The sequence below is a fragment of the Thalassophryne amazonica genome, chromosome 4 (assembly GCF_902500255.1).
Source record: "Thalassophryne amazonica chromosome 4, fThaAma1.1, whole genome shotgun sequence".
NCBI classification, from domain to species: domain Eukaryota; kingdom Metazoa; phylum Chordata; class Actinopteri; order Batrachoidiformes; family Batrachoididae; genus Thalassophryne; species Thalassophryne amazonica.
The window spans coordinates 69,719,263-69,739,326 of NC_047106.1; the positions used below are offsets into that span (position 1 = coordinate 69,719,263).

The following is a 20,064-nucleotide window of genomic DNA, read 5'->3' on the forward strand; positions in this document are numbered from 1 at the left end:
CCAGGTTTCTTTTCAGCACTGTAGCCAGGCTGACAAGAGTCAGAGCTTTATTGAGCCGAGTATTCCTTTAACTTTAACTAGTAATGACTTCATGACTTTCTTTGCTAATAAAATTTTAACTATCAGAGAAAAAATTACACATAACCATCCCAAAGACGTATCGTTATCTTTGGCTGCTTTCAGTGATGCCGGTATTTGGTTAGACTCTTTCTCTCAGATTGTTCTGTCTGAGTTATTTTCATTAGTTACTTCATCCAAACCATCAACATGTCTATTAGACCCCATTCCTACCAGGCTGCTCAAGGAAGCCCTACCATTATTTAATGCTTCGATCTTAAATATGATCAATCTATCTTTATTAGTTGGCTATGTACCACAGGCTTTTAAGGTGGCAGTAATTAAACCATTACTTAAAAAGCCATCACTTGACCCAGCTATCTTAGCTAATTATAGACCAATCTCCAACCTTCCTTTTCTCTCAAAAATTCTTGAAAGGGTAGTTGTAAAACAGCTAACTGATCATCTACAGAGGAATGGTCTATTTGAAGAGTTTCAGTCAGGTTTTAGAATTCATCATAGTACAGAAACAGCATTAGTGAAGGTTACAAATGATCTTCTTATGGCCTCAGACAGTGGACTCATCTCTGTGCTTGTTCTGTCAGACCTCAGTGCTGCTTTTGATACTGTTGACCATAAAATTTTATTACAGAGATTAGAGCTTAACTTAAATTTTCATTGTTACGCAGATGATACCCAGCTTTATCTATCCATGAAGCCAGAGGACACACACCAATTAGCTAAACTGCAGGATTGTCTTACAGACATAAAGACATGGATGACCTCTAATTTCCTGCTTTTAAACTCAGATAAAACTGAAGTTATTGTACTTGGCCCCACAAATCTTAGAAACATGGTGTCTTACCAGATCCTTACTGTGGATGGCATTACCCCGACCTCTAGTAATACTATGAGAAATCTTGGAGTCATTTTTGATCAGGATATGTCATTCAATGCGCCTATTAAACAAATATGTAGGACTGCTTTTTTGCATTTACGCAATATCTCTAAAATTAAAAAGGTCTTGTCTCAGAGTGATGCTGAAAAACTAATTCATGCATGTATTTCCTCTAGGCTGGACTATTGTAATTCATTATTATCAGGTTGTCCTAAAAGTTCCCTGAAAAGCCTTCAGTTAATTCAAAATGCTGCAGCTAGAGTACTGACGGGGACTAGAAGGAGAGAGCATATCTCACCCATATTGGCCTCTCTTCATTGGCTTCCTGTTAATTCTAGAATAGAATTTAAAATTCTTCTTCTTACTTATAAGGTTTTGAATAATCAGGTCCCATCTTATCTTAGGGACCTCATAGTACCATATCACCCCAATAGAGCGCTTCGCTCTCAGACTGCAGGCTTACTTGTAGTTCCTAGGGTTTGTAAGAGTAGAATGGGAGGCAGAACCTTCAGCTTTCAGGCTCCTCTCCTGTGGAATCAGCTCCCAATTCAGATCAGGGAGACAGACACCCTCTCTACTTTTAAGATTAGGCTTAAAACTTTCCTTTTTGCTAAAGCTTATAGTTAGGGCTGGATCAGGTGACCCTGAACCATCCCTTAGTTATGCTGCTATAGACTTAGACTGCTGGGGGGTTCCCATGATGCACTGAGTGTTTCTTTCTCTTTTTGCTCTGTATGCACCACTCTGCATTTAATCATTAGTGATTGATCTCTGCTCCCCTCCACAGCATATCTTTTTCCTGGTTCTCTCCCTCAGCCCTAACCAGTCCCAGCAGAAGACTGCCCCTCCCTGAGCCTGGTTCTGCTGGAGGTTTCTTCCTGTTAAAAGGGAGTTTTTCCTTCCCACTGTCGCCAAGTGCTTGCTCACAGGGGGTCGTTTTGACCGTTGGGGTTTTTACGTAATTATTGTATGGCCTTGCCTTACAATATAAGGCGCCTTGGGGCAACTGTTTGTTGTGATTTGGCGCTATATAAATAAATTTGATTGATTTTGTATGGCTAGCATACTGGCATAGTATAATTCTATGCTTTTTACTCTTAATTCATTTTATTAGTAAACGGAGCAGGCTGCAGCCTCAACTTTACGTAAATTCTGGATCTTCTAGTGAAGCTTAGGGCTAGTGGCCGGTGATCACCTTAGTATTTCCTGTTTTTCTTGTTGTTTAATGATGGCAAATTATACAGTATTTCTTGTCTTTCTGATGCCTGTTTATTTCACTCTGTTTAAGGTGCAGCTCCATCCAGAGATGGATGTGGTATTTGTGCTGGAGACCCTCCTGTCTCGTGCACCAACAGCATTTCCTGTATATTCGTTTTGTGAATTGTTTTGTAATTTATGTTTGTAGCATGGCCCAAGGAGAGAGTCACCCCTTTGAGTCTGGTCTGCTTGAGGTTTCTTCCTCAGGGGGAGTTTTTCCTTACCACTGCTGCTCTGGGGGTTAGTAAGGTTAGACCTTACTTGTGTGAAGCGCCTTGAGGCAACTTTGTTGTGATTTGGCGCTATATAAATGAAAATAAATTGAAATTGTTCTAACTTTGAAGCAGGTTTTATCAGGCCACCAAAGTAACAGAAATGAAAGGCAAATTTGATCAACCGTCTCACTAGTAAACTAGTAATGTTGCAAAGTGTTTGCCCCCCTTTCCCTGAGAAATAGAAAGAATGACCCTCAAAGATGTTCTCCTGTCACTAGGACTGAGAGCTGCCATTGGTGTCTTGGAAGCATCACTAGACACCTTTGTGCACAGATGCTTTATTATTTAGGATGGTGTCCTCCAGACAGATTTTCCATGGTGTGCAATACACTTTGCATTCCTTAATGACTGTTTTAATTGAACTCCAAGAAATATCCAATATGAATTGTCTTTTCTGTTGACCTAAGTGTTTGGTTCTTCTGGGTATGGGGGTGGGGTGGGTGGGGGTAATGCTATAAATCTTACACTAGTCATCCAATTTGGATCTAATTGCCCCCAGTTAAATGTGGCAGTCAGTACTGGGCAATTCTACTGTGATGGAATTCCAGTGACAACAACACAAAAATATGCCCATATTTTGCATTACCATTAATGATTTGGTTTGATTGTAATTACTTTAAAATTACAATACTATATATTCAAAATGACATTTACTTTCATCTCTAATATACAACATATGTAAAATAAACTCTGCCAATGCCAGGCCATATTGCATATTGACTTAAAGAGAACTTTTTTGGGGTTCATATTTTCACTTTGGACAAAAAAAAAATTTTAACTGGTGCAGTGTTGCTTTAAAATGCAAACACCATCAAGGGTTACACAGCTTCAAAATGTATTAAAGCTAAAAACACTCAGTCAAGTGCTTCTTGTTGCCAATGAAGAGGTGATAATGCCATTAGAAGCGTACAATGGCTCATTCCTGTTGGAAGCAAAAACACAAGCCACTTCTAATCACTCAGTGGATACTAGCGCCACCAAATGGCCAGGAGAATATGGTAAGCAACTAACAGGTAATTTACAAAGTTTCTTCACATTTGCTGATGTAAATATGCACACATTTACATCTGCAGTAATCTTCATGATTTTTGTTTGGTCAATGATGACAAGAAATAGTTCACTCCAAGTGTTTTTAGTTTGACCAGTGCAATTACATCATGTAGCCGTTTGCATTCGAAATCAATACTGGACCAATTAAAATTGTTGTAAACATAAAGAGCCCAGGTTGACTACAGTTCCCCTTTAATTGCATGCTTAACTTCAAAGTTACAGAAAAGATGATCAGTATTTTCACTATGAAGCCCATATGGAAAATGACTTCAGAATTATATGAAGCTTAATTTCAAAGTAGAGAACTGGTGTGTTTTTCATAGAATTAAAGAGTAATGTGTAGGTGACAAAGTGGACCAAATGAGAGAGCAAGAATAACCGAACAAAGACAAACCAAAACCATTGAGGGAGTCAGAGATGTGCAAACATGACTAAGGACTTTATTAACCAAATCATTTTCCCCGTAATATCCACAAATAAAAGTGATCTCTTTATATATATTCACATTGTATAATTTCATAGTGACAAAAATTCTCTTTTTGGATTTCCAGCCATTCCTATTAATTGTCATTTGTTCAGTCGCCATGCAGTCATCAGGAAGGATGAAAAACATTACAATTATTCAGCATTGGCGCTTTATACGTCTTCTCCCCTATTGGCTCTTCATAGTGCTATAAATCCCTCAGTTACCCAATCACACATTTCATCACACTGCCACAATAAAAATAAATTAAGAAAGCGATGTTCTCTTGCTGTGCGCTCCACCTCTCCTTTTAGATAGTTTCTCTTTTTATATAATAATATTAATAGTAATCAGAATGATTATTACTACTCTTGATATAAATTCAATAGTATTTTTTTCCCTCTTTCTCAAATTTTAAATAAATCATTTTGGCAATCCTCATATGTTGTCACTTTAGAATAAAAGAATACTCAAGTAGAAAATAACTGCGAGAGAAAACTTGTCCGAAGAGGTGCAAAGTGGGAGAGAATGAAAAGTATGAAAGCAACAGAGAAAGAGCGAAAGAAAGAAAAGATTGAAAGAAAGACCGACTCAAATCAAAGCATCCAGTTAAGACGCATGTCGGAAACGGCTCTATATACAACAATTTCTGTTGTGGAGAAGCAGCCATGGCCTGTCGTGTGCTCCTGCAGCGCCTCCAGCAGTCCGCTGAGTGTCCCGCTGTTATACCAGAGTGTACGACTTAGCATAGGGGTTGTTGCTCTGTTTCAGGTGTCCTCTGGAGTCCAACAGAGACTCCTGGGAAGTGCTGAGCTTGGCAGCCTGTGCTTGGGCCAGGTCACCCGAGGAGGAGACGTCAGCCCGGACCTCTCCCCGGGCCTCTCCCCGCTCCCGGACATCCCTGTGGGGGAGGGTGGAGGCAGTTCCTGGCTGCCACTGCTGCACCTCCCTGGGTGAGGGCACTTCCATAGGGGTGGGCTCCATGGGAGGGGGCCTCTTCAGTGTGCGGCTCCTCTGGGGCTCCAGGCAGGTCTGACCCATGGCCCCTCCTCCCCTGGTTTCACCTGTAGCACCAGCACCACCACCTCCTCCTCCTCCTGCTGCTGCTGCACCTCCTGCGCCACCTCCCCCTCCACTGCTGCTGCCACTGCTACTGCTGACGCCTCCACTTCGAACTGCCAGTGGCACACCGCGGTTCAACAGGAAGTCCATACGGAGGTAGGGCGGCAGGTGGACCAGCTCTCCACCTGGATGACAATGGAAACAGGTGAAAAGGTTTCATCCAATCAGTTCAGGTCTTTTATTTGTCCCTTCAGTGAATAGAAAATCTGCTCTACCGTTTACTCAGCTAGACACTATTAAAAACAAACAAACAAAAACCTCCACCAAAATCATAGTAAATACCCAGCTGTTCACTGACACTTTGAAGTAACGAGAAAAAAAATTGATATAAAAAGTGCCTGTTTTTTAACTCCTCACTGTTACAAAGAGAAAGCTGCTGATGTTTCAGCTGCTCCCATTTTGTTCAGGGTCGCCACAGTGGAAACAGCCAGATCCACATTGGCATTTTATGCCAATGCCCTCCTGTGAAATTCCAGTTTTACCTGGAGATACACACAGCACCCAGTGTTCTGAAGAGGCTGTTATTAAAAAGAAAACGTCAAATGTACATTTGTATCTTTCAGGGGCCATTTGGCAAACACAGATGTTGGGTTCAGGGCTTCTTTTGCAACAGCTGAAGGCTCAGAGTGATCATACATAGGTGTTTGGTGGCTTCCCTCGTCTTCTGCATGGCCACTTTTGAGGACAGCTTACTGTAGAAAGATTCATCATACTGGACCATACTTCTATCATTTGGGAATAATAGCATATAAAGCCAGACATCTTTTCAGATTTCATCTTTATCCTTGTTAAAAAAAAAACAACAAAAAAAAAACAAAGAAACTCAGCTTTCCCCAGCTACACATATTCCATTTTATCAAATAGTGTTTAATTCAGTTATAATACCTCATTTTGTTCTATATATAAAAATAACAGTTACAAGATACATTTATTGAATTGTGAGTTCATATTCATTTTTTGTAGGCAACAAAAATATTGAGTGCAATCTGAGATTTCTGACATCTCCCAATCCAGAGCCAGATCACTTCCAAAATTCAGTGGAGTCTTCCATGACCAAATCTCTATCTGTGGTGCAAATTTGGTGAGAATCCATGAAGTACTTTTGACTTAATCTTTCAAAGCCTATATAATATGAAATCTAGATCCAGAATCTGGATCCAAATCACTTCCAAAATTTAATGGAGTCTTTCATGGCCAAATATCTATCTGTGGTAAAAAAAATTTGTCAAAATCCATGCAGTAGTTTTGATGTAATCCTGCTAACAGACAGACAAATAAATAAATAAATACCAATGATTTTATTACGTGAAATTGCATTTGTGAAGAATCCAATCAAGATCACTCAGATCACCTTCAACCACTTACTCCAATTAAGTGTCACGGGAAGGCTGGAGCCTATCACAGCAGTCATAGGGCATGAGACGGGGTATATATACCAACCAGCAAGAATTCTGGTTCACACAGATCTGTTAATCTTTCTTTAAGAAGCCCTGTTATTCTGCACTCTTTACCTGTATTAATTGCACCTGTTTGAACTTGTTACCTGTATAAAACACACCTGTTCACACACTCAATCAATCACAATTCAACCTGTCCACCATAGCCAAGACCAAAGAGCTGTCTAAGGACACCAGGGACAAAACTGTAGACCTGCACAAGGCTGGGATGGACTACAGGACAACAGGCAAGCAGCTTGGTAGAAGACAACAACTGTTATGATTATTTATTAGAAAGTGGATGAAACACAAGATGACTGTCAATCTCCCTCAGTCTGGGATTCCATGCAAGATCTCACTTTGTGGGGTAAGGATGATTCTGAGAAAGCTCAGAACTACACAGGAGGACCTGGTCAATGACCTGAAGAGAGCTGGGACCACAGTCACAAAGATTACATTAGTAACAAATGATGCTGTCATGGTTTAAAATCCTGCAGGGCAGCAAGGTCCCCCTGCTCAAGCCAGCACATGTCCAGGCCTGTTTGAAGTTCACCAGTGACCATCTGGATGATCCAGAGGAGGCATGGGAGAAGGTCATGTGGTCAGATGAGACCAGAATAGAGCTTTTTGGAATCAACTCCACTTATCATGTTTAGAGGACGAGAACAACCCCAAGAAAACCATCCCAACCGTGAAGCATGGCGGTGGAAACATCATACTCTGGGGGTGCTCTTCTGCAAAGGGGACGACTGCACCTTATTGAAGGGAGGATGGATGGGGTCATGTATTGCGAGATTTTGGCAACCTCCTTCCCTCAGTAAGAGCATTGAAGATGGGTCATGGCTGGGTCTTCCAGCATGACAATGACCCCAAACACACAGCCAGGGCAACTAAGGAGGGGCTCCACAAGAAGTATTTCAAGGTCCTGGAGTGGCCTGGCCAGTCTCCAGACCTGAACTCAATAGAAAATCTTTGGAGGGAGCTGAAACTCCAAACCTGAAAGATATGGAGAAGATCTGTATGGAGGAGTGGACCAAAATCCCTGCTGCAGTGTGTGAAAACTTGGTCAAGAACTACAGGAAACATCTGACCTCTGTAATGGCAGACAAATGTTTCTGTACCAATTGTTAAGCTCTGTTTTTCTCGGGGGCCAAATACTTATTTTATGCAATAAAATGCAAATTAATTCTTTAAAAATCATACAATGTGATTTACTGGATATTTTTTTTTTTTTTTTTTAGATTCTGTCTCTCACAGTTGAAGTGTACCTATGATAAAAAATTACAGACCTCTCCATTCTTTGTAGGTGGGAAAACCTGCAAAACTGACGGGGGGTCAAATACTTATTTTCCCCACTGTATAAAACAAACACCTTCACACCCGCATGCACACCTACGGACAATTTAAATTCCTAATCCACCTAACCTGCATGTCTTTGGATGTGGGAAGAAGCCGGAGCACCCAGAGGGAACCCACGCAAACACAGGGAGAACATGCAAACTCCACACAGAAAGGCCACAGATGGGAATCGATCCCATGACTTTCTTGCTGTGGGGCAACAGTGCTAACCACTAATCCACCGTGCTGCCCTCCAATCAAGCTATTAAGCATTACTGAATTACTTGTGATGTTACTTAGAAAAATACAATGCCAGTTCACATAGTCCATATTGTTGTTTCTGATGCACAAAGTACTGTGCAAATGTTTAAGCAGTATAGACTTTTGACAGTAATGTAGTATTCGATATTTTCATTTCTTTATCAGTGAGTCATCAGAAGGTCACATTTGACATCTGTGAAGTTGTCCTATTCACCTCAAAAAACATAAATGTATTTTATGTTACATTTCTCTTCAGAAAAAAAATCCCCATCTCTTTAGTTAGAAACCCCATAACATTTGTACATGACAAAACAAAGACAGCTACTATAAAACCTATTTTCATACAAACAAATTCCCTTATAAATTGATGCACACTACAAACGATCGTTAGCAGTCTTTAGATTTATTTATGAGGACTCAGTAGAGGTTTTCAAAAGTTTCGACCCAGTGAATGTTTATTAATCCTTTATGTTCTGTGCCTGAATCATTACTCAGTGAATGTGCACAAAACACTTTCCACTTTGTTGTATATGTTTGATATGCCACAGTTTAAGTGCAAGTGCATTTTAAATAGGCCTGGGACAGATTCAAATTTCAGTTTCGTAATCTGCCCCTTGAAGTCTTTCAGACTAAATTGCATTAATAACCGCAAATTATATCTCATGACGTGTTGGATCTCCAGATCTAGCAAAAAAACAAAACAAAACAAATAAATCAATCAATCAATCAATTTTTTTATATAGCGCCAAATCACAACAAACAGTTGCCCCAAGGCGCTTTATATTGTAAGGCAGGCCATACAATAATTATGTAAAACCCCAACGGTCAAAACGACCCCCTGTGAGCAAGCACCTGGCTACAGTGGGAAGGAAAAACTCCCCCCTAACAGGAAGAAACCTCCAGCAGAACCAGGCTCAGGGAGGGGCAGTCCTCTGCTGGGACTGGTTGGGGCTGAGGGAGAGAACCAGGAAAAAGACATGCTGTGGAGGGGAGCAGAGATCGATCACTATGATTAAATGCAGAGTGGTGCATACAGAGCAAAAAGAGAAAGAAACAATGCATCATGGGAACCCCCCAGCAGTCTACGTCTATAGCAGCATAACTAAGGGATGGTTCAGGGTCACCTGATCCAGCCCTAACTATAAGCTTTAGCAAAAAGGAAAGTTTTAAGCCTAATCTTAAAAGTAGAGAGGGTGTCTGTCTCCCTGATCTGAATTGGGAGCTGGTTCCACAGGAGAGGAGCCTGAAAGCTGAAGGCTCTGCCTCCCATTCTACTCTTACAAACCCTAGGAACTACAAGTAAGCCTGCAGTCTGAGAGCGAAGCGCTCTATTGGGGTGATATGGTACTACGAGGTCCCTAAGATAAGATGGGACCTGATTATTCAAAACCTTATAAGTAAGAAGAAGAATTTTAAATTCTATTCTAGAATTAACAGGAAGCCAATGAAGAGAGGCCAATATGGGTGAGATATGCTCTCTCCTTCTAGTCCCCGTCAGTACTCTAGCTGCAGCATTTTGAATTAACTGAAGGCTTTTTAGGGAACATTTAGGACAACCTGATAATAATGAATTACAATAGTCCAGCCTAGAGGAAATAAATGCATGAATTAGTTTTTCAGCATCACTCTGAGACAAGACCTTTCTGATTTTAGAGATATTGCGTAAATGCAAAAAAGCAGTCCTACATATTTGTTTAATATGCGCTTTGAATGACATATCCTGATCAAAAATGACTCCAAGATTTCTCACAGTATTACTAGAGCTCAGGGTAATGCCATCCAGAGTAAGGATCTGGTTAGACACCATGTTTCTAAGATTTGTGGGGCCAAGTACAATAACTTCAGTTTTATCTGAGTTTAAAAGCAGGAAATTAGAGGTCATCCATGTCTTTATGTCTGTAAGACAATCCTGCAGTTTAGCTAATTGGTGTGTGTCCTCTGGCTTCATGGATAGATAAAGCTGGGTATCATCTGCGTAACAATGAAAATTTAAGCAATACCGTCTAATAATACTGCCTAAGGGAAGCATGTATAAAGTGAATAAAATTGGTCCTAGCACAGAACCTTGTGGAACTCCATAATTAACTTTAGTCTGTGAAGAAGATTCCCCATTTACATGAACAAATTGTAATCTATTAGACAAATATGATTCAAACCACCGCAGCGCAGTGCCTTTAATACCTATGGCATGCTCTAATCTCTGTAATAAAATTTTATGGTCAACAGTATCAAAAGCAGCACTGAGGTCTAACAGAACAAGCACAGAGATGAGTCCACTGTCCGAGGCCATAAGAAGATCATTTGTAACCTTCACTAATGCTGTTTCTGTACTATGATGAATTCTAAAACCTGACTGAAACTCTTCAAATAGACCATTCCTCTGCAGATGATCAGTTAGCTGTTTTACAACTACCCTTTCAAGAATTTAAATACAAATGCAGCACTCGATGGGCTGAGGCTGCCTCGAATATATTTTAACTTATGGAACATTCATTTTTCAGATGTCAGACATCAGTGTCCACTTAAATGCCTACTTAAACCACGTCAACACTTCCTTTCTTTTACATACTGGCACAGGCACATGCGCACAGCCAGCACATACACTCAAAAAACTGATGCATTGGATGAACTCAATTCAGTTATGAGCAGAATTTCCGTCTAATAAATATACGAGGTCTGTCAATAAAGTAACGGTTCTTTTTATTTTTTTTTTAAATTATATGGATTTTATTCATATGTTTTTACGTCAGACATGCTTGAACCCTCGTGCGCATGCGTGAGTTTTTCCACGCCTGTCGGTGATGTCATTCGCCTGTGAGCACGCCTTGGGAAGGAGTGGTCCCGCCCCCTCGTCGGATTTTCATTGTCTGGAAATGGCGGAATGAAAAGGACTTTTTTTCCATCAGAATTTTTTCAGAAGCTGTTAGAGACTGGCACCTGGAAACCATTCGAAAAATTTATCTGGTTTTCGGTGAAAATTTTACGGGCTTCACAGAGAATAAGGACTGTTACTAGAGCTTTAAGGACCCCTTTAAGGACGCTCGGCGCGCTGCGCTCCGAGCTGCGACGACGCGGCACAAGCCACCGGACCATTTCTAAATGGATGGCTCTGTGGATACGAGACCGTTGTGTGCTCTTTCTCTGGTTATCACAAGAGCTGGACATCAGCTATTTTCCGGCAGATTTCACTTTTAACAAGTGATTTTGTCATGGAAAGCCGCGCGGAGGCTTCGCGCGTAAAGACCGATTCGCTTTGGAAGCCAGACAAAGGAACACCTCCGTTTCGGAGTGTCAGAGGACAAGTTTGGACATGTCCAGCTCTCCACAATTTCTCTGATAGTTACTGGACTGGTAAGCACTGAAAGCCAAGATAGGCATGTCCAAACTTGTCCTCTGGCACTCCGAAACGGAGGTGTTCCTTTGTCTTGCTTCCAAAGCGAATCGGTCTATACGCGTGAAGCCTCCGCGCGGCTTTCCATGACAAAATCTCTTGTTAAAAGTGAAATCTGCTGGAAAATAGCTGATGTCCAGCTCTTGTGATAACCAGAGAAAGAGCACACGACAGTCTCGTATCCACAGAGCCATCCGTTTAGAAATGGTCCGGTGGCTTGTGCCGCATCGTCGCAGCTCGGAGCGCAGCGCGCCGAGCGTCCTTAAAGGGGTCCTTAAAGCTGTAGTAACAGTCCTTATTCTCTGTGAAGCCCGTAAAATTTTCACCAAAAGCCAGATAAATTTTTCGAATGGTTTCCAGGTGCCTGTCTCTAACAACTTCTGAAAAAATTCTGATGGAAAAAAAGTCCTTTTCATTCAGCCATTTCCAGACAATGAAAATCCGACGAGGGGGCGGGACCGCTCCTTCCCAAGGCGTGCTCACAGGCGAATGACGTCACCGACAGGCATGGAAAAACTCACGCATGCGCACGAGGGTTCAAGCATGTCTGACGTAAAAACATATGAATGAAATCCATATAGTTTTTGAAAAAAATAAAAAGGACTGTTACTTTATTGACAGACCTCGTATGTAGCCCAAACGCAAATAAAGTGCATCCATACAAGATAGATTAATTTAATTTAGTTGGGACTATATATATTTATTAGATGGAAATCCTGCCCATAACTGAATTGAGTTAATTTGTTTGAGCACTCAAAAAACTGACTCATTGATTGGATTCTACCTAATAAATATACAGTAGTGTTCAGAATAATAGTAGTGCTATGTGACTAAAAAGATTAATCCAGGTTTTGAGTATATTTCTTATTGTTACATGGGAAACAAGGTATCCAGTTCTTCTATTCATCAAAATGGATAGAAGAATAACCAGAATGGCAAAGGTTCACCCATTGATCAGCTCCAGGATGATCAAAGACAGTCTGGAGTTACCTGTAAGTGCTGTGGCAGTTAGAAGACGCCTGTGTGAAGCTAATTTATTTGCAAGAATACCCTGCAAAGTCCATCTGTTAAATAAAAAAACATGTACAGAGGAGGTTACAATTTGCCAAAGAACACATCAACTGGCCTAAAGAGAAATGGAGGAATATTTTGTGGACTGATGAGAGTAAAACTGTTCTTTTTTGGTCCAAGAGCCGCAGATAGTTTGTGAGACGACCCCCAAACTCTGAATTCAAGCCACAGTTCACAGTGAAGACAGTGAAGCACTGATATGGGCATGTTTCTCCTACTATGGTGTTGGGCCTATATATCGCATACCAGGTATCATGGATCAGTTTGGATATGTCAAAATACTTGAAGAGGTCATGTTGCCTTATGCTGAAGAGGACATGCCCTTGAAATGGGTGTTTCAACAAGACAATGACCCCAAGCACACTAGTAAACCAGCAAAATCTTGGTTCCAAACCAACAAAATTAATGCCTCGCAGATGTGAAGAAATCATGAAAAAACTGTGGTTATACAACTAAATACTAGTTTAGTGATTCACAGGATTGCTAAAAAAGCAGTTTGAACATAATAGTTTTGAGTTTGTAGCATCAACAGCAGATGCTACTATTATTGTGAACACCCCCTTTTCTACTTTTTTTTTTACTAATAGCCCAATTTCATAGCCTTAAGAGTGTGCATATCATGAACGCTTGGTCTTGTTGGATTTGTGAGAATCTACTGAATCTACTGGTACCTTGTTTCCCATGTAACAATAAGAAATATACTCAAAACCTGGATTAATCTTTTTAATCACATAGCACTACTATTATTCTGAACACTACTGTATGTAGTCCCAACTAAATTAAATTACATTAGCTTGCATGGATGTGCATTATTTGAGTTTGGGCTGCATATATTTATTAGATGGAAATCCTGCACATATTTGAATTGAGTTCATCCAAAGAGCCATTTTTTGAGTGTATTCACAAAGCTTGCCCATCGCATATGTCACCACCTAGTGTTGTGGATGAATGTGATACATCTATGATTTATAAGGAGATTTTATTTCTTTTATGTCTTTTTAAAGAACTACACACTTACATGTTGTTTTTTTAATAAAATAAAGTAAAACAGCAAAGACACAAGCTATACTGTTTCTGCGCAAGTGCATGAACACAGTAACTGGTGGTTACTTAGCTGTGCAGGGGGCACCAGATTGAAATTAAAAAAAGAAAAAGTCTTGCCTTGGGCACATAATTTTTCTGTGTACGCTCTGCATATTCAGTATGCTGTGTGTCCACTTGCTAATTCCAGCACAGCGGAGTTTGTCTCTGCAGATTCATTACAACATGTGACCTGGGAAAATGGACTTTAGGACTGGATAGGAAGGAGGTTCTGAGATGCACAAGTGCACAACAGAGTGACAGCCTGCACCTCTGTAATTACACACACTGCTGTCAAACTGGAAGAGCGAAGTGCTGTGGTTCACTCAGTGGATTTGCCCCTGAAGACAAATAATAAAACACTCATACAGTTACAGTTCTGTCAGGTCAGCGTGAACAACTCCCAGCTGAAGCATCGATTATGGCAGGGGAAAGCCACTGGTTGCTCATATAATTTATAGTGAGGGTGTACTAATTCAGATAGACACCTGGCTCAGCATTAATTTTTTATCTCCGGCTGGCCATAAGATCACAAGGAGGATATAAGGCACTGCATCCGGCTTTAAATTTCAAGTAGGTGTGTGTTTAGAGGTATATCATCTTGAAGGGACATAAATATAATCTGTACAATGTCTGATTTTTTTTTTAATAGAACGGTTTTCCAACATTTGTGAAGGATGAACTGCTGCCAGAAATATTTAAAATATGCTTCCAAAGAAATAACTGTTAAGGTGTTTAAACAAATCCTTAAAGTTTGGCTGAGCACTGGGAAGAGCAGCACTTTACAAAAGCTTTAAAACAGTCTAGGCCTTTCTGTGGATGTAAGAATGGCTTAAGATTCTGACATTAATGTAATATTAGTAAATCCAGCTGTCTCTCACTTTATCAAGGTCGGTGCTGCAGCAAAGCTCTCTGAAAATCAATATGAAATACATAATGGTTGAAGCAGCTAAACTCTTGCTTGTCTTATGTGATATTTACATTTGACTTGCTAATGAAATGACAAATGGAAATGCTACATTTTCTGCTTAAACCTGATTTAGAATTTCAGATTTTATTTCCTTGTATTATCATCTAGATGTGTTAATGCTCAAATAAACCTTGCAGTGCAGTGAGACAAAGAATAGTGCAATCCCAGCCCTCAGAATCATCCAAAGACATAGTTTTTGACTGTGGGGAAAGATCTGCTGGGGAAGACTGCAAGCCGGGATCCTTTCAGTATCATGGAGAATCAAGAAGTCAAGCTTGATCTAGGGCAGGTACCTGTATAGCTTACCTAGGTTTGTTTCCTAGTAATATGTCCCTTGTCGACTAAGCAGGTGATGCCTTGTGCACCTGCACCCTTCTGACATATCAGGGCCAGCAAGGGTAGTGCAGGGCTGTTGAAGTTGGTGGATGAGCTGGGCTGCTACTTTCTCTGGGTCTCTCCGCACTGCAAGGTGCAGTTGAACATTTTCCAAGCTTTTGGAACAGCTGGTGATGGACTTGGTCAGTCTAGGGCCAGTCTTTTGCTGAGTTGATCATGTGTTTTGGATTGTTTTCTTGCTGTATGGTGAAGTTACTCATACTGGGTTCAGTCATCAATAAGAATTACTGAGTGTGTTCCAGGAAAAGCCATGCAAATCCAAAGAATAACATTACCTCCATCATTTTTTACAGATGAGGCCATATTGTTGTGTGGGCCGCTGAAGAGGAGGTACTGCTGGCCCACCACCACAAGATGGCGCCCTGCTTGAAGTGCGGGCTTCAAGCACGAGAGGGCGTCGGAGCGACCAGGAGTGACAGCTGTCACTCATCATCCGTACCAGCTGTCACTCATCCACTACTCATCACCACCACCATAAAGGCCGGACTGCAACTCCACCTCCCCGCTGAGAAATCAACTACCAATCAGGTAACTTTCTCTGCTGAATCAAAACATTGAGTAATAATCTGTACTTCTTTGCAGCCGTTTTCCTGTGGTGTGTCCTTATCTGTGGGATTGGCGTTTGGTGTGATCAGCGACGGCTTCGCTTCACACTCCAACCAGATAAGTGGTTAGACAGGAGCTGCACGAGTGTGTGATTGGAGGTGGAGGTTCTCCCTCCTTTACTGAATACAGACTGTGGGATTACTGAGTGTGCGACCTCACACTCATCTGGACTGTCTCTGTTCTCTGCCAGCAGTACCGGGTCTGACTGCTGAAGACAGCGGCCACCTGGGGCGCAGGGCTTGGTGGCTCCGGTGTTCTTCAGCTCCGTTGGCGGTGGAAGCTGTGTGGATCCGGCTTTTCTCTCGCCAGGCGTCTTCTATCGTCGAGCCTGCCCACACGTCACCTGGTGTATGATTGACAGTCACTGTATTGTTATTGTCTGTACATCGTTGTGTGATTCACAACATTAAATTGTTACTTTTTGGCTTATCCATTGTCCGTTCATTAACGCCCCCTGTTGTGGGTCCGTGTCACGACACTTTCACAACAGGATTTCTCGGCCAGCGTCATGGATCCCAAGGGGCGTCAACCATCGCTTGAACAGCCAATGGAAGAGCGAGGTGCACAGGTGCCAGCAGGAGGTGTGTTGGGTGAGCTGCAGCACATCTTAACCGCCTTTACCGCTCGGTTGGACTTAATTACCGAGCAGAGCAGTGTTCTCAATCGTAGGATGGAGGCTCTCACCGCCCAGGTGGAAGCGCGTGCTCAGGGCGCTGCTGCAGCACCTCCTCCTGCTGACCGTGTGCCAGAAACAGACATTCCGCTGGTCGTTCAACGAACCCCCCCACCTTCCCCTGAAGCATACATAAGTCCTCCGGAGCCGTACGGAGGCTGTGTGGAGACGTGCGCGGACTTCTTGATGCAGTGCTCGCTCGTCTTTTCACAGCGTCCCGTCATGTACGCAGCAGACGCCAGCCGGGTGGCTTATGTGATCAATTTGCTTCGAGGAGAGGCACGCGCCTGGGCTACGGCGCTTTGGGAGCAGAATTCACGGCTCCTAACGGTTTATACTGAGTTTGTGAGGGAGTTCCGACAGGTGTTCGACCACCCTCATAGAGGCGAGACCGCTTCAAGTGTGCTGCTGTCGATACGGCAGGGGCGTCGGAGCGCAGCGAAGTATGCAGTCGACTTCCGCATCGCGGCAGCGCGAGCCGGCTGGAATGCTGTTGCGCTCCGCGCCGCCTTTGTAAATGGACTGTCTCTGGTCCTTAAGGAGCACCTGGTGGCGAAGGACGAGCCGCGGGATTTAGATGGGCTTATCGACCTGGTTATACGTTTAGACAACCGATTAACGGAATACCGATGGGAACGAGACGTGGGGCGTGGCCAGGCACAAGCCGTCCCTCTTCCTCCCGGGTCCGAAAGGAAGCCGACTTCCCCACGCTCCACTGCCAGGGCTCTCCACGTGACAACAGCTCCCCCTGCTGACGTTGCTATGGAAACGAGCAGGGCCAAAAAACGATCAGATCAGAGACAAAGGAGACTGATCCGTGGAGAGTGTTTTCTCTGCAGCTCTACCGAGCACATACAGAGAGAATGCCCAAACGGTCAAAACAACAGCACTCGTCCTTAGAGACTGGGCTAAGGGTGGGTCACAACACCCACGTGGGGAAACCCCGACGATCTGCACGAATCCCAGTCACGATCCTGAGTGGGGATCTAACCCTTCACGCCCCAGCACTGGTGGACACGGGGTCGGAGGGGAATCTGCTGGATAGCAGATGGGAAAAGGAGGTTGGGCTCCCTCTAGTGGCCTTACCGTCACCATTGTCGGTGCGGGCGCTAGATGGCACCCTTCTTCCACTAATCACACACCAGACACAGCCAGTGACATTGGTGGTGTCTGGGAATCACAGGGAGGAGATTGTGTTTTATGTAACACCTTCTACCTCCCGAGTGATTTTGGGTTTTCCATGGGTGTTAAAACACAATCCCCGGATTGATTGGCTGGGTTGTGGTTCAGTGGAGCGAAACCTGCCACCGGGAGTGTTTAGGATCCTTGGTTCCACCCGGTGTGACTGCTAAGGAGGAGGTTTCAGTCCCCCCCAATCTGACGGCGGTGCCGGCCGAGTACCACGACCTTGCTGACGTCTTCAGCAAGGATCTGGCACTCACGCTGCCCCCGCACCGTCCGTACGATTGTGCCATTGATTTGATACCGGGCGCTGAGTACCCGTCCAGCAGGCTGTACAACCTCTCACGTCCGGAACGCGAATCAATGGAGACCTACATCTGGGACTCGTTAGCTGCCGGGTTGATCCGGAACTCCACCTCCCCGATGGGTGCTGGTTTCTTTTTTGTGGGCAAGAAGGACGGCGGACTCCATCCATGCATTGATTACAGAGGGCTGAACGAGATCACGGTTCGCAACTGATACCCGTTACCTCTGTTGGATTCAGTGTTCACGCCCCTGCATGGAGCCCAAATTTTCACGAAATTGGATCTTAGGAATGCTTATCACCTGGTTCGGATCCGGGAGGGAGACAAGTGGAAGACGGCATTTAACACCCCGTTAGGTCACTTTGAGTACCTGGTCATGCCGTTCAGCCTCACCAATGCGCCATCGACGTTCCAAGCATTGGTTAATGACGTCTTGCGGGACTTCCTGCATCGGTTTGTCTTTGTATATCTAGATGATATACTCATCTTTTCTCCGGATCCTGAGACCCATGTCAAGCATGTACGTCAGGTCCTACAGCGGTTGTTGGAGAACCGGCTGTTTGTGAAGGGCGAGAAGTGTGAGTTCCACCGCACTTCTTTGTCCTTCTTGGGGTTCATCATCTCCTCCAACTCCGTCGCCCCTGATCCGGCCAAGGTTGTGGCGGTGAGAGATTGGCCCCAACCAACGAACCATAGGAAACTACAACAGTTCCTCGGTTTTGCAAATTTCTACCGGAGGTTCATCAAGGGCTACAGTCAGGTAGTTAGCCCCCTGACAGCCCTGACCTCCACAAAAGTCCCCTTCACCTGGTCAGATCGGTGCGAAGCCGCGTTTAGGGAGTTGAAACGCTGGTTCTCGACTGCACCGGTTCTGGTGCAGCCCGATCCCAAGTGCCAGTTTGTTGTTGAAGTGGATGCCTCTGACTCAGGGATAGGAGCCGTGCTGTCCCAGAGCGGGGAGTCCGACAAGGTTCTCCATCCATGTGCCTACTTTTCCCGCAGGTTGACCCCAGCTGAACGGAACTATGACGTCGGCAAGACCGTCCGGGAGGCCCTGACACGGAGCCCGGACCCGGGGACAGGTCCGAAGAACAAACTGTACGTCCCACCAGAGGCCAGGGCTGCGGTCCTTGACTTCTGTCACGGTTCCAAGCTCTCCTGTCACCCAGGGGTGCGAAGGACCATGGCAGTGGTCCGGCAGCGCTTCTGGTGGGCGTCTATGGAAGCCGACATCCGGGAGTATGTCCAGGCCTGCACCACCTGTGCCAGGGGCAAAGCCGACCATCACAAGGCCCAAGGCCTCCTCCAGCCTCTGCCTGTGCCTCGTCGCCCCTGGTCTCATATCGGCCTGGACTTTGTCACGGGCCTCCTGCCGTCCCAGGGCAACACCACCATCTTAACGATAGTGGACCGGTTCTCCAAGGCGGCCCACTTCGTGGCCCTCCCGAAGCTCCCGACGGCCCAGGAGACTGCAGACCTCCTGGTCCACCACGTCGTGCGTCTGCATGGGATTCCATCAGACATTGTCTCGGATCGTGGTCCTCAGTTCTCCTCCCAGATCTGGAGGAGTTTCTGCAGGGAACTGGGGGCCACCGTCAGTCTCTAGTCTGGGTACCACCCCCAGACGAACGGGCAGGCAGAGCGGACTAACCAGGAACTGGAGCAGGCCCTCCGCTGCGTGACCTCCACGCACCCGACGGCCTGGAGTGACCATCTGGCCTGGATCGAGTACGCTCATAATAGCCAAGTCTCATCTGCCACCGGCCTCTCCCCGTTTGAGGTGTGTTTGGGGTACCAGCCCCCGTTGTTTCCACTGGTGGAGGGAGAGGTCGGGGTGCCCTCGGTCCAGGCCCATCTGAGGAAGTGCCGTCGGGTGTGGCGTGCCGCCCGCTCTGCCCTGCTCAGAGCCCGGACGAGGGCTAAGGCCCATGCAGACCGCCGGCGTTCCCCGGCCCCTGCATACCAGCCCGGGCAGGAGGTCTGGCTATCCACTAAGGACATCCCCCTGCAGGTGGAATCCCACAAACTAAAGGACAGGTACATCGGACCATTTCCCATACTCAAAGTCCTCAGTCCGGCCGCAGTGAAGCTGAAGCTGCCAGCTTCACTGCGGATACACCCCGTGTTTCATGTGTCAAGACTCAAGCCCTGCCATACCTCACCACTGTGTGCCCCGGGACCAGCGCTGCCTCCTGCCCGGATCATTGACGGGGAGCCCGCGTGGACGGTACGC

At 44.5% G+C, this 20,064-nt stretch overlaps 1 protein-coding gene across 1 annotated transcript in view; it reads right to left on the reverse strand.

The window, feature by feature from the left end:
• Positions 1-3,955: 3,955 nt before the first annotated feature.
• The window catches only part of dscamb (Down syndrome cell adhesion molecule b), a 498,706-nt gene continuing 482,597 nt past the window's right edge, over positions 3,956-20,064 (reverse strand). The window contains 1 exon segment of the mRNA XM_034168081.1: positions 3,956-5,247. Within this exon segment, the coding sequence (XP_034023972.1) occupies positions 4,724-5,247 (524 nt within the window). The 3' untranslated portion in view covers positions 3,956-4,723.